The sequence below is a fragment of the Lycium barbarum genome, chromosome 12 (genome assembly GCF_019175385.1).
Source record: "Lycium barbarum isolate Lr01 chromosome 12, ASM1917538v2, whole genome shotgun sequence".
Taxonomy (NCBI): Eukaryota; Viridiplantae; Streptophyta; class Magnoliopsida; order Solanales; family Solanaceae; genus Lycium; species Lycium barbarum.
Genome location: NC_083348.1, coordinates 74,177,059 through 74,189,731, shown reverse-complemented (window position 1 = coordinate 74,189,731; position 12,673 = coordinate 74,177,059). Strand labels below are relative to the sequence as shown.

General features: G+C 36.1%; 2 protein-coding genes across 2 annotated transcripts; one reads left to right on the top strand and one right to left on the bottom strand.

Moving 5' to 3' along the window:
- The first annotated feature begins 378 nt into the window (after window positions 1-378).
- On the top strand, window positions 379-7,340 carry LOC132621756 (uncharacterized). Its single transcript, XM_060336141.1, has 12 exons — window positions 379-581; window positions 655-754; window positions 854-929; window positions 1,559-1,655; window positions 2,904-3,006; window positions 3,448-3,581; window positions 4,138-4,315; window positions 4,640-4,794; window positions 4,967-5,176; window positions 6,177-6,524; window positions 6,598-6,724; window positions 6,961-7,340. Exons 1-12 carry the CDS (start codon window positions 465-467, stop codon window positions 7,110-7,112), a joined length of 1,797 nt encoding a protein of 598 aa, XP_060192124.1. The 5' UTR covers window positions 379-464; the 3' UTR covers window positions 7,113-7,340.
- Window positions 7,341-9,011: 1,671 nt separating this feature from the next.
- On the bottom strand, window positions 9,012-11,810 carry LOC132624431 (receptor-like protein EIX2). Its single transcript, XM_060339213.1, has one exon. The coding sequence runs from the start codon at window positions 11,808-11,810 to the stop codon at window positions 9,012-9,014; it is 2,799 nt and encodes a 932-aa protein (XP_060195196.1).
- Between the last annotated feature and the right edge of the window lie 863 nt (window positions 11,811-12,673).

Here is a 12,673-nt window from a genome sequence, read left to right as displayed (position 1 = left end):
ATGGAGGAAATGAAAGAGAAGAGAATGCATGTGTTGGGGTCGGGGGTTTTAGGCAAGGGTTTCACACACAGATTCTGTGCGTGAAAGGGCCAAACTCTAAAAGTGCACTTTGTCCCTTTCACGCACAGAATCTGTACGTGAAGCCTAGTTTGATTTTTTTTTTAATAGGTTAGTTTTGTTTCAAAATTTTTTTTTTTTGGTTACAAAAGTGCCGGACTGCAAACTAGGGCAATACAACTCACTATGTAAAAAAAATAAAAATAAAAATAAAAAATAAAGTGGGTGGCGCCTTTGTTAAGAACACACACACAAAAGTAAAATACCCCATCATCAAAAAAAAAAAAAAAAAAAAAAAAGAACACACACACAAAAAGAAAAAGAAAAAAAGAGAGACTTGGTTGAATAATACGGCGGCAAAAATACGCAAAAAGTAGTAGTAACCCTACAGAGTAGCTAGTACCAAAATGCTGGGTTTGAGTAGAGCCACTACCTCCGCCTCTTCCGCCACCGGTTTCTACATCAGAATTCCACAGCTCCAAAGCATCAGAACCAGAACTAATCATTGCTCTGCCCCACAACAGGTATTGCAAAAACAAAACACTCTTTTAATAGTTTTTCCTTCTCTTTTTGTTGATATTTGTCTGTGTGGTTCAGTCTTCAACGACGTCATATAGGGTGATTGTTCATCCAGTAAAGGCCATGGCTGAAACAACTGTAGCTACTCCTCAATCTGCTCCCAACTTGTCCACTTCTGGTAATTTTTTGGAGTAAATTGGACATTTCATGATACCAACCAGTGTGTATTAGAATGCTATACTTTCATGTGAACTTACTATTCATGTATATATGTTAGGGAGGAAGCAAGCATTGATATCACTTTCAGATAAGACCGACTTGGCTAAGCTTGGCAACGGGCTGCAGGATTTGGGGTAAGGATAGTTGCAGCGTCTACTAGTGAAATCGCTTTGCCTAGAGCTTTTAGTGTGTCTATATCTAGTTATATGCATAAGACTGCCGCTGTTACCTTTCTAAAGAAAAAAAAGGCTGTCGAGCTTCACATGAAACGGCATTGAGACTCTTACTCCGATGGCACTGGTTTTTCTGGCTTAATTGAACAAGAGCTTTAAATTGTGGCTGTTAGATTCCAACTGGAAATTGTTCTGTCGAACATATTAAGGCTCCTGTTTTTTTTTTTTGTATGGATTGCCTTCATTTGCTGACAAGATTTCTGAAAGACTGAAGCATCTATCTCTAGAATATTAAAACATAAACTTTAACAATTTTATATATATATCTATATGTTGAGGGTAAAGTGGCCCTTTCTCCCTTTGTCAATGCCACAGGGTTATGTTATCATCTTGGCTTAATCTGATTGGAGCTGGTGTCCCCTCTATCTAGTTAGTTCCTTTGTGCACCTTTTGATGAAACTGTACCCATTATCTTGCAAATTGAAGTGTCTAGTTGCTACCTATATTTACTGGCAAAAATCACACAACTTATTTACATTCCCTTTGGGTATTTCTCAATTTGCAAAGACTTCTTATTTCCTATTCTGCAGGTATACAATTGTTTCAACTGGAGGCACTGCATCAGCTTTGGAAGATGCTGGTGTGTCTGTCACCAAAGTGGAAGAGCTGACACGTTTCCCTGAAATGGTAGGAACTCCTGACTAATGTTTTATAGGTATAACTGGGACTGGCCCTGGGGTGAGGCAATCTCTAAACTCCCCCCAAGACGACCATGAGGTGGTTAAGTCTCACGGGGCTAGTTCCTCGATAGGTGGGCATTCGACCCATATGCACTTTACACCTTAGGCTGTGTGGCTTATACACATTTTACGCATTGATATGTCTTCCATCTACACCATTGAACATTTTCTTGTAAAACTTTGAATATAACTTCTACACGGGTGTTTTTTTGTGCCCATTGTTAATAAAATGTTATTTACTTAATACAAGATACTCCCTCCGTCCCATTTTAAGTGTCTTAGTTTGACTGGGCACGGTGTTTAAAAAATAAAGGGAGATTTTTGAATCTTGTGAGCTTAAATTAAAGATTTGTGTGTCATTTAAATCTTGTGGCTTAAAACTTGCTAAAACTTACTAAATATAGAAAACTCTTTTTGGGATAGACAAAAATTGAAAGTACGACACTTAAATTGGGACGGAGGGAGTAGAACTTAATGCATTGGAATATTATTGTTTGCATGTATTACTTCCCCTTTATAGTTGAAACAAATTTTGTACATTTTGATTTTTTCTTTTTAATCTATTTTTTTCTATAAGCTTGATCAATTATTATTTTTTCTATAAGATATCTATACTTTTGTCTATTCTCAATAAAACCATGAGGTCTCAGGTTCAATTCCCAGTAGAGACAAAAAACACTTGACGATTCTTCTCATCTGTCCATTGTGGATAGAGTTAGCCGGTATCTGTGTTGGTGGGAGGTAGCAGGTACCCCGTGGAATTAGTCGAGGTGCGCACAAGCTGCTCCCGACACCGCAATTAAAAAAATAAATCTATTCTCTATAAAATAAAAAAATTATGGAGTACTACCTCTATGATAGGTAAAATGCCAACCCTTGCTACACTTCTTAACACTGTTTTTCAACCTGCTTTACTTTTATTTGTCTTTGCAGTGATGGTTGACTTCTTTTGCATATCTTTGTGGTTTAGATATAATTTTACCTTTTTTTTCCTTTTGCAATTTCATGTTTCTTGCTCATCTTTGTATTATTGATAGTATATTGTATTCAAACTTTTCTCTTATTGCTTGGTCCTATAAATGTTGTGTTTACACATCCTTGTTGTTGATTTTGTAACTTCCATCTGGAAATGAGAGCGGTGAATCATGGCAGTAAACTTCAAAAACTTAACTGAGGACTTTTGTCCTTGTCACAGCTTGATGGCCGTGTAAAGACTTTGCATCCTGGCATTCATGGAGGTATTCTTGCTAGAAGAGATCAGGAGCATCACATGGAAGCTCTTGAAAAGCATGAAATTGGTGAGCTAATTGATTTTAAGTATGATAGAATACGTAGTTTATCCCCTGACCTTGAGGCCAAATCCCTATGTCACACACACGTGCAACCCTATACACACCCAACGTTTTCAAAGTTTATCTAAGACCCGCCACTTTGTCCACCTGGCTTAGTTGGGATGCCTCGCTAAGCATCCAAAGATGCAGCTTTTCTTTTCATACTATGCTGCTGAAACTTCACACATTTAGCCTTTAGATGCAACTAATCCAAAAATGGTGAAAAACACTAGATATGGACTTCAGGAATCAAGGTTTCTGTTCCAAGTAAATAGTATTTTGCATTGTAAAAACACTTATTGCTTGGTTGCCAGAAAAAGCCTGGGGTTTGGCATACATCTACTCTTCTTATAGGAGCATGATGCAATGTTAGGAAACAAATGAAATTTACGGTGATTCCATCTGCAGGTACATTTGATGTTGTTGTGGTCAACTTGTATCCCTTTTATGCGAAGGTTTCTTCTTCAAGTGGAATTTCCTTTGAGGATGGAATTGAAAACATTGATATTGGCGGACCTGCCATGATTAGAGCTGCTGCAAAGGTTGCTTAGCTTATTACTTTTCCCTGACCTGTAACTAGTATAAGACAAGTTACTTTCATCTTAATGCATTCTCCCCTTTTTTTACACCTGTGGCATCTCTCTAGTTATAAATATTAGAAGACATATGATACCAACATCTGTCCCATAGAATTTAAAGCTTTCGCACATATATTTCACTTGTGAACCAACAGTTTTTCATCTGCAAACCACTCTGTTACAGCTTTATGTTTTCTTAGGCATATGCTTTTGCTTCTTGGTCTTAATTGGATAACATGCTGTGTAGGATGCTCTTATCCATTATAGAGTATCTGAATTGAACAAGGAGCTAAGTTGTGTTTCAACTATGCTTAAATTCTATGAATTGCTTTTCTGGATTATATGTTGCATGATACAATTTATTTGGCATACATCAATAACAAAACTATATCTGATAAAATCATGGTTATTGCCTTACACTTTATATAATGCCTGCTGAATCTTTTCTAAAAAATGCTTGGCTGAATCTTTGTGTTGTATACAGCTTTGTGTCTAAACGTGGACAATGCTTATTTAACAGAATCATAGGGATGTTTTGGTCGTAGTTGATTCTGAAGATTACCCAGATCTTTTGGAGTTTCTTCGTGGAGATAATGATGACCAACAATTTCGTAGGAAGTTGGCCTGGAAAGCTTTTCAACATGTCGCTTCTTATGATTCTGCAGTTTCAGAGTGGCTGTGGAAGCAGACTGTAGGAGGTATTCCCTCTCCAAAATTCATACAGCCATGTTAATACAAAAACTCCCTCTCCCCATAACAAGAAAAAAAGGTTCAAGTAAAGAACTTGAAAACATTAAAACGATCATCTTCAGCCTCTACATTTGAAAAACATGGAAAGGTTGAGAGTTTTCTATAGAAAACTAAGGCTTCAAATTTATTTTAATTTTGATTTAACAGTTGCCTGCTAAGCCTCATTGTGCTTCGAGATGGAATATCTTATTGAATAAGAGAGGGAGGGAGGGATCAGGCTTTTTTTTTAATCTGATATTATGCTGATTGATGACTGTGATCTCTGTTGGTAGATAAGTTCCCTCCCAGCTTGACAGTGCCACTTTCTCTAAAAGACCCACTTCGATATGGTGAAAACCCTCATCAGAAGGCAGCAGTTTATGTTGATAAGTCTCTATCTGAGGTTAACGCTGGTGGAATTGCAACCGTTATCCAACACCATGGCAAGGTTAGAATTCTGATGTTTATGTTCTAATGTTCATAACTTCGCATATTTTCAAATTCTGTTTAGTGTCTATTTGTGCGCTGGATAGTTCGTTGCTCTAAATTTAGCATCACATGAATGGAATTCATCTAGTTGAAGTTTCAGGGCTAATGACTCTGCCTTCTTCTTGATGTAGGAGATGTCATATAACAACTATCTGGACGCCGATGCAGCTTGGAATTGTGTGTGTGATTTTAATAAACCAACATGTGTTGTTGTGAAGCATACAAATCCTTGTGGAGTAGCATCACGGGATGATATCATTGAAGCATATAGGCTGGCTGTGAAAGCAGATCCAGTTAGTGCATTTGGTGGCATAGTAGCCTTCAATGTCGAAGTTGATGAGGTAAAGTTGCTCAACGGACCTTTTCAGATACATATTTTGATCTTTTTTCTTTGAGAAGGTAACGTTTTATCTTGATCTCTTTGTTGATTATGATCTTGCAATTGCGTTTTTTCTTGTTTCTTTTCTACAAACCTAAATGTGTAACGATGCATTGTTTTGTTGACGCCACAACACTTTTTTGACAGTGATAGGGCATTTGTTCCCTCCATCTCGTATCAACAGTTAAGGGGAAAAATGAAGGAAAAAGTATATCTGAGTTCGTTGAAGTGATTAGGTTCTACCACCATCACCTAGCATTCCTTATTTGAATCCTTGAAGAGCTAGTCAGAAGAATGTGTTTGCACTGTAGTGGCTTCCCTTGTCATCCAAAAAGAATGTGTTTGCGCTGTTGTATAGTGCATTTATCTTTTCCATGTCCTATTCATCTTCTTTTGTTATATGGTTTTATTAAAAAAAGAAAATTCAACATTTGCTTTATATGTTGTTAGTACAATATACCCTTTCAAGAATAAAAGTAATCTTGTTGTTCAACTAGTGCATAAGAGGTGTGTGGAAGAACTCTTGTAAGGCGCAAAAAAAGAACAACAAAAAGGAGAAAAGTTCTAAAGTTTCACACAATTTAACCAAAGAAGAGAACAGGTCGAGGCTCCAAGCATTATGACATAAGTCGTGCGAAAAGACTGTTCCTGTTCCCCCTTCTTATTTGTCAACAAGGGTGATATTTTGTGCAATTAAGATGAATACCTGACTGTTATTTGGTTAGGAAAATTGGACGCCTAGAATAAGTCTCTGTGTTGCTTTCCTTTTCAAAATGACAATACAGTGTCGACCAGTTATTTGTATTTGGTACTGTTTTTTATAGGAGTTGCAGTTGAATTTTAAAAAAATTGTCTGCTATCCCGCACCTTGAGGTGTTGAGTAAATGCAAAATCGAACTTAAATTTAGGTGTCGCGTCAAGGTGGCTAACTCTTTTAATTAATCTGTTTTGGTTCTTTGCAGGCTCTTGCTAAGGATATTCGAGAATTTAGAAGCCCTACAGATGGTGAGACTAGGATGTTTTATGAAATAGTAGTCGCACCAAAGTATACAGAGAAGGGGCTTGAGGTTCTCCGTGGGAAGTCCAAGACTTTGAGAATCCTTGAGGCAAGTAAAAACAGCAAGGGAAAGCTTTCTCTCAGACAGATTGGTGGTGGTTGGTTAGCTCAGGACTCGGATGATTTGACCCCTGAAGATATCCAATTTAATGTCATGTCCGACAAAACTCCACAAGAAAATGAGCTTACTGATGCACAGTTTGCCTGGTTGTGTGTCAAGCATGTCAAGAGCAATGCCATAGTAATTGCAAAGGTACTTTTTGCATGATATATCTAATGGATGACCTTTTTTTCATTATTTTCTAAATAGAATTTTTGTATTGCAGAACAATTGTATGTTAGGAATGGGGAGTGGACAACCGAATCGTCGAGAGAGTTTGAGGATAGCTATGAGGAAAGCTGGAGATGAAGTAAAAGGAGCCGCTTTGGCAAGTGATGCTTTCTTCCCATTTGGTATGTACCTCTATTTGGGTTATACATGTACCAGTATAGCCAATCTAACATCTAAAAGAAAGTAAGACGATAGGTTACGACAAACTCTGAGTAGTCGATAGTGCAAATTTAAGAAAATGTACCATAAAGAATGGTAACTCAGAAGTTTGTAAAGAAAATGTTTTCATCTTCTAATGTGCTTCGGACAAATATTTCTAGAATTCTCTTTAACAAACTTGTTTCCTGAATTAAATCAGCATGGAATGACGCTGTTGAAGAGGCATGCCAAAGTGGAGTGAGCGTTATTGCAGAACCAGGAGGGAGCATAAGGGACAAGGATGCAGTGGAGTGCTGCAACAAGTATGGAGTCTCTCTTGTTTTCACCAATGTGAGACACTTCAGGCATTAGATGTTTTGGTAGGGCATCAGTAGACTTGTAATCTGTTATCTTTACAAAGTGTTTGAGATGGCTAACATTCATCTCTGAAAGTGCTTGATAGTTTTAAGGAATTATCTATGATTTAGAAGGGAGTATGAGTGTGTATCATAGCAAAATTGTAGTTCTATGGGAAATTTTGCTTGGAACTACTTAATGGGCTAGTTATTGTATGAGAAGAGTAGAGCAATGTTTCAGTTACCTTATCTCAAAAAAAGAGTAGAGCAATGTTGAAGAATGAAGACCCACCCAGAAGTGATTGAGCATGCAAGTGTAACAATTGGTCATTAATTTTATGGGAAAAGAACACAAATACCCACTGCACCCAAAGTAATTACTCAGCTCTGGCCCATTATTTTCATGCCCCCGCAACTATTTACTTGGATGCCCCCAAAACTGTAATACCAACATGGTATCTTTTATATACCGTGATGGTGCCCCCAAAATTGTAATACCAACATGATATCTTTTATATACCATAATGGTATAACAGAGGACTTTCATGGTACCATCATGATATATATCATATATTGAGATAGTATCATGAAGGACTGCTTCAATCCTAAGTGAGGCTCTCTCAATCCTCATGATACCAAACAGTTTGGGCGAGGGGTATTCAGGTAAATTGATTTGGCCGGAGTGGGCAGAAACTTAGTTTATGAGGGGGGCATGACTGGAAAAATATTTTACCTTTTATGAATATTTTGTGTTGTTTTTGATAATTTTATATATGTTATAGAGTTTATTTGTTTTAAAAATGCTTGATATTTAATGTGTGTTTCTATGAAGTTATAAAAGTGCTTGCAGTAATTTCGTCAAATATCCATATATTACGACTCAATTACGAAGATTTTCTTTGTATATTAAAATTAAATACTTAATATAAAATACCATGGGAATCCCGATATAAGGACAAGATTACCCTTTTCATGTTAATTTCAGCACTTAATATTGCAATTTTGCTCTATTATTTCAAAAGACAAAGTAGATCATAAAAAAATCATCTATAACTCAACCCTGCCAAAACAAAATTGACAATTTTTCTCATACATATGGAGACAACAAATATAAAATGTCAAAATTCGAAGAAACTGAATGGTGATATACTAAAAAGGTTTTCATATATTTTGTTTTATTCTAGAATAATGAAAGAGCAAAATTTTAAGATACTTCTTTGTACATCTTAACAAATTGCCTGAATCTCTTCCATGGCCAATAAGAAGCCGGGATCTTTACAATTTATTTATTTTCTTCGCAATATCTTGAAGTCTTGGTACTCAATTGTGTGATTGGTAATTATATTATATTGTCTGCCCCCCCCCCCCCCCCCCCCCCTCTTTTTTTTTTTTTTTTAAAAAAAAAGCATCACAAAACCAACCAATTTAGTATGCCAAATCATAAAATAGTCACATATACCATGTCAAAGACTCGATGATCTGAGGGCAATAACGGAAGATATCATACTAAGACGTGGTGTATAGTATAGTATTTAAATGGGTTAGCCTAGCGAGGTTAACTAGTTTTAAGTTTTACGTAATATCGGGGTATTAAGTATTTGATAAATTAGGGTTATTTATGTCATTAAGTCTAATATAATGATGTTTATTGTACTTTATTCAAATATTTATAGAATTGTGTGATCCCCTTAGCTTGTGTATAGTTGATGTTAAAGAAAATTAATGAAAGAAAGACAGGGTTACCGGCAGAATAAAATAAAATAGAGGAGTTAGAAGATAAATTGTTACTTAATTGGCAGGATACATATATGGCTGCTTAAACTAGTCGAGAAAATTCATTTAGACACATTATCTTAAGGAGAAACTTAATGAAAATTTTCTCCTTATCCAGCAGTACAGAAGAAATGAACAAATGTCATCTATGCATGAAGAGAGATCTCCTCAATGTCACATATTTACACATTATGTCTGTCCATTTTCTATCTAAAAAACTAAAATAGGAATGTCTCCATTGTCTTATGAAAAGCAAAGGAGCACTTACGCCCCAAAAAGCCACAATAAATCCTATTGCCATGGAAACATAGAACCATTCCACTTCATTATCATCTTCTTCTTCATTTTCAACCTCAGGATTCTTTTTACTGCAACTCTCCGTGAGTGGAAGCCCGCAAAGTTTATTTCCGATAAAACTAGAATTGCTAAAGCTTTGAAGTTGAGTGCTCACAGGAATTCGCCCTCTTAAGTCGTTGTGAGACACATTCAAGTGGCTCAAAGAGGTTAAACTCGAAATGCTTTGTGGTATTTCACCAGAGAGTTGATTATTCGATATATCAAGTGATTCTAATACCTTCATGTTGTCGATGCTCCTTGGAATACTACCGGTGAGATGATTGTTGGAGAAATTTAATGATCTCAATCCAACAATACTTGTAAGACTCATAGGAATGGTACCAGAAAGATTATTATTAGAAAGATCCATACTTGTAAACAACGACAAAATGGTGTCATACTGGTGTATGTTGCCCTTAGTTGCTGCTGTTGCACTTTCCCTGAAAACTCCAACATAATAAGAATAGTCCATCTCCTCGTCTTCATCTCTAATTAACCTCCTTCCATTCACCATAGCTGTGAAGTTGTTAACACAACGAGGTATATCTCCAAACAAATTGTTGCTGGCAAGATCCAAGATTTGAAGATCATTGAGTTGGCAAAGTTCAGTAGCTAATTCACCATCGAATTTGTTTGACCGAAGACTCAGGACTATCAGCTTTGATAGCCTTGTACCTAACCAAGATGGAAATTTTCCGTCTAACTCATTCTCATTCAAGTCTATTTTCCACAATCTTGTGCAGTTGATCAAGGATGAAGGCAATGGACCAGAAAGTTTGTTTCTTTTCAAGTCCAAAGATTTCAAATTGCTTAAAGCCCCAATGGATCTTGGAATGCTTCCAGTAAGCCTATTTTCTCCCAGGTTAAGAACTCTCAACTCTGGCCAATTCATAAAACAATCAGGAATTTTTTCGGAGAAACGATTTCCTCCGAGGTGTAGAATCTCTAACATGTAAGATGCGTTCGTTTTATCACACAAGAAGTTTGTTAAACCTTTTGAGAAAGAGTTATTTGAAAGGTCTAACTCTGTTACCATGGTTGGAATATGAGGGAGTGAACCACTAAAATTGTTGGAACTTAAGTAGATCAACCAAGGACCCATGGAGCTATCAGAAATTGAGATAGTTGGAATTTCACCAATGAGTTGGTTATGAGACATGTTGAGGAAACGAATTTGAGACGATGAGTTCCAGAACCAATTTGGAACTTCACCTACTATACCCGCATTCGATATGTCCAAATTCATGATTGATTGTTGGGATTGGATCCACAAAGGGAATTCAGGGCCTAAGCGCCAACCGCTCATTATAATGTCGCTAGCTTGGAAAGGTGGAATCCAATCTGAACTCACACTCAAAGTCAAATTACTCCTAGATGCATATAACCACATCAAATTTGTCAAGTTAGTGAAATGTTCTTCTGTTAACACCCCTTCCAACCTATTATTGGACATGAAACAGAATTGTAAACTTGGAAGGTGTCCAAAACTTTTCGGAAGATTTCCTACTAACTTGTTGTCATTTAGTCTTAAAGTCCTCAAAGAAGAACAATTTCCTGAGCCTATTGGAGGGCAATTATTCATAGTATTGAAAATCTCGGATACTTCTCCTTGAAATCGATTTTCTGAGAGATCAAGATCCTCTAATTTTGACAACTTTCCAATTACACTCGGTAACTTTCCAGAAAGAAAATTTTCAGACATGTCAATACTAGTTAGAGATGTCAAATTTGAAATCGAATCCGAAACTGTTCCCTCAAGACTGTTTCCCTTCATGATAAGTGTTTCAAGATTCTTGCATCTATAGAGCCAATTTGGGATAGTGAAATTCAGATTATTGGAAGCAAGACTAAGATAAGTAAGCTTGGTACAACTTCCAACACCACTTGGTATTGGACCCTCAAAACCACCAAAACTCAAATCAAGATATTCAAGATTATTTAGATCAAATAACCATTGAGGTAAAACAGAACCAAAGGAGTTGCTAGAAGCTCTTAATGTTGTGAAAGAAGTCAAGTTAAAAGGGCCATTCGGAAATGAACCAATGAAATTACTACCAATGAGTTCAAGAGAAACAAGACTACTAAAACTGAAAATCCACCCGGGAATCGGAGAACTAAAGTTATTCAGAGAAAGATCAAGATTTTCAAGAAGAGAATTATTATGATCAAACATAGGGGGTATTGAATGAAGACTACAATTCCAAAAACGAAGATTAATCAAAGAAGGAAGCATGTTAATCACCTCAGGCCAATTTGTAACTTCACTTAAATCCACACCAGACATGTCCAAATGATCAAGATTGTCGACACTTGGTAACCAAGAGAAATTATCAACTTTTAGGCCTTTAAGTTCAGTCGAATCCCAGCCATTAATGGATAGCTCAATGACAGAACCAGTTAGATTGTTGCATAAAACTCCTTCCCAGTTACAACAATCTTCTTTATCAACCCAAGAAGATAGTACATTTGTGGGATCATTTGCTTCTTTCTTTAACCTTAATAAAGCATTTTTCTCATTTACCTTGCAAATTCCACTACACGAACTAAACTTAAAGGTAATTGTTAAAGAGAAAAACAGGCCAAGTACTAAGTACAGCCCTTTCATTTCTGTGAAATTTTAAGATAAGAATGTGCAAAAAAAGGTGGCTTTGATAGATAGGCAAGTTTGTTAGTATGATATATACATAAATTTTGGTGACAGATTCGTGGTAGCTTAGCTGCTGAAATTATAATTTAAACGTGATAGCAGTAGTTGTTGTTTAGACTTGGAAGTGCAAGTAGTTGCTTATTTGAATGCATTTCTTTTTGTCGCAGTACAGTTTGACCTTTACATGCTAAAGGCGCGTTGTGTTGAGATCTTTATAAGGGAGATAATGTTGAGTTACACTTAAAGACACGAGCTAACGTATGAAGAAAAAATGTAGTATTATTAAGCTTGTAGTCTAAACAAATCATAGACGTTTGTATGTTTATAAATCATGTCAATAATGATAAAATAAGAAATTTAAAGTTACATTGTTTATAAATGGAAGTATGATATTTTTTAGAACAGACTAAAAAAGGAAGTATGACATATAAATAGGACCGGAGCGAGTACAATAAAAGAAATACTATACTATGTAATGAAAGAATAATTTTAATAAAATGTAGGTAGTTAGAAGCCAAGACCTCAAAATTGACTTCCAGATATGGGCACACGCTATCCATTCAACTATTGGTTGGATACATCAATTTCTTTTCTTTTGTTTTAATAAATGCAAGTGGATTAAATGAAGACTTCTTTTGGGTCCATATTATGTTTGAAATATGAATGTCAGCTCTCATGCACATGTGAATACTTGGGTGTGGACAGGAGGGCGTGGGAAGTCAATCAAAGGTTTCAAATCAATTATTCGTCATAATGAAAGAGAACAGACTAAAAAATCATGGAGAAGAAATGACAACTTAAATATGTGTAATCCATAGAAT

Coding starts and splice junctions, on each gene's coding strand:
- LOC132621756 (XM_060336141.1), top strand. CDS start 465: ATGCTGGGTTTGAGTAGAGCCACTACCTCCGCCTCTTCCGCCACCGGT. Junction 930..1,558: donor AACGGGCTGCAGGATTTGGG/GTAAGGATAGTT, acceptor CCTATTCTGCAG/GTATACAATTGTTTCAACTG. Junction 3,582..4,137: donor TGATTAGAGCTGCTGCAAAG/GTTGCTTAGCTT, acceptor CTTATTTAACAG/AATCATAGGGATGTTTTGGT.
- LOC132624431 (XM_060339213.1), bottom strand. CDS start 11,810: ATGAAAGGGCTGTACTTAGTACTTGGCCTGTTTTTCTCTTTAACAATT.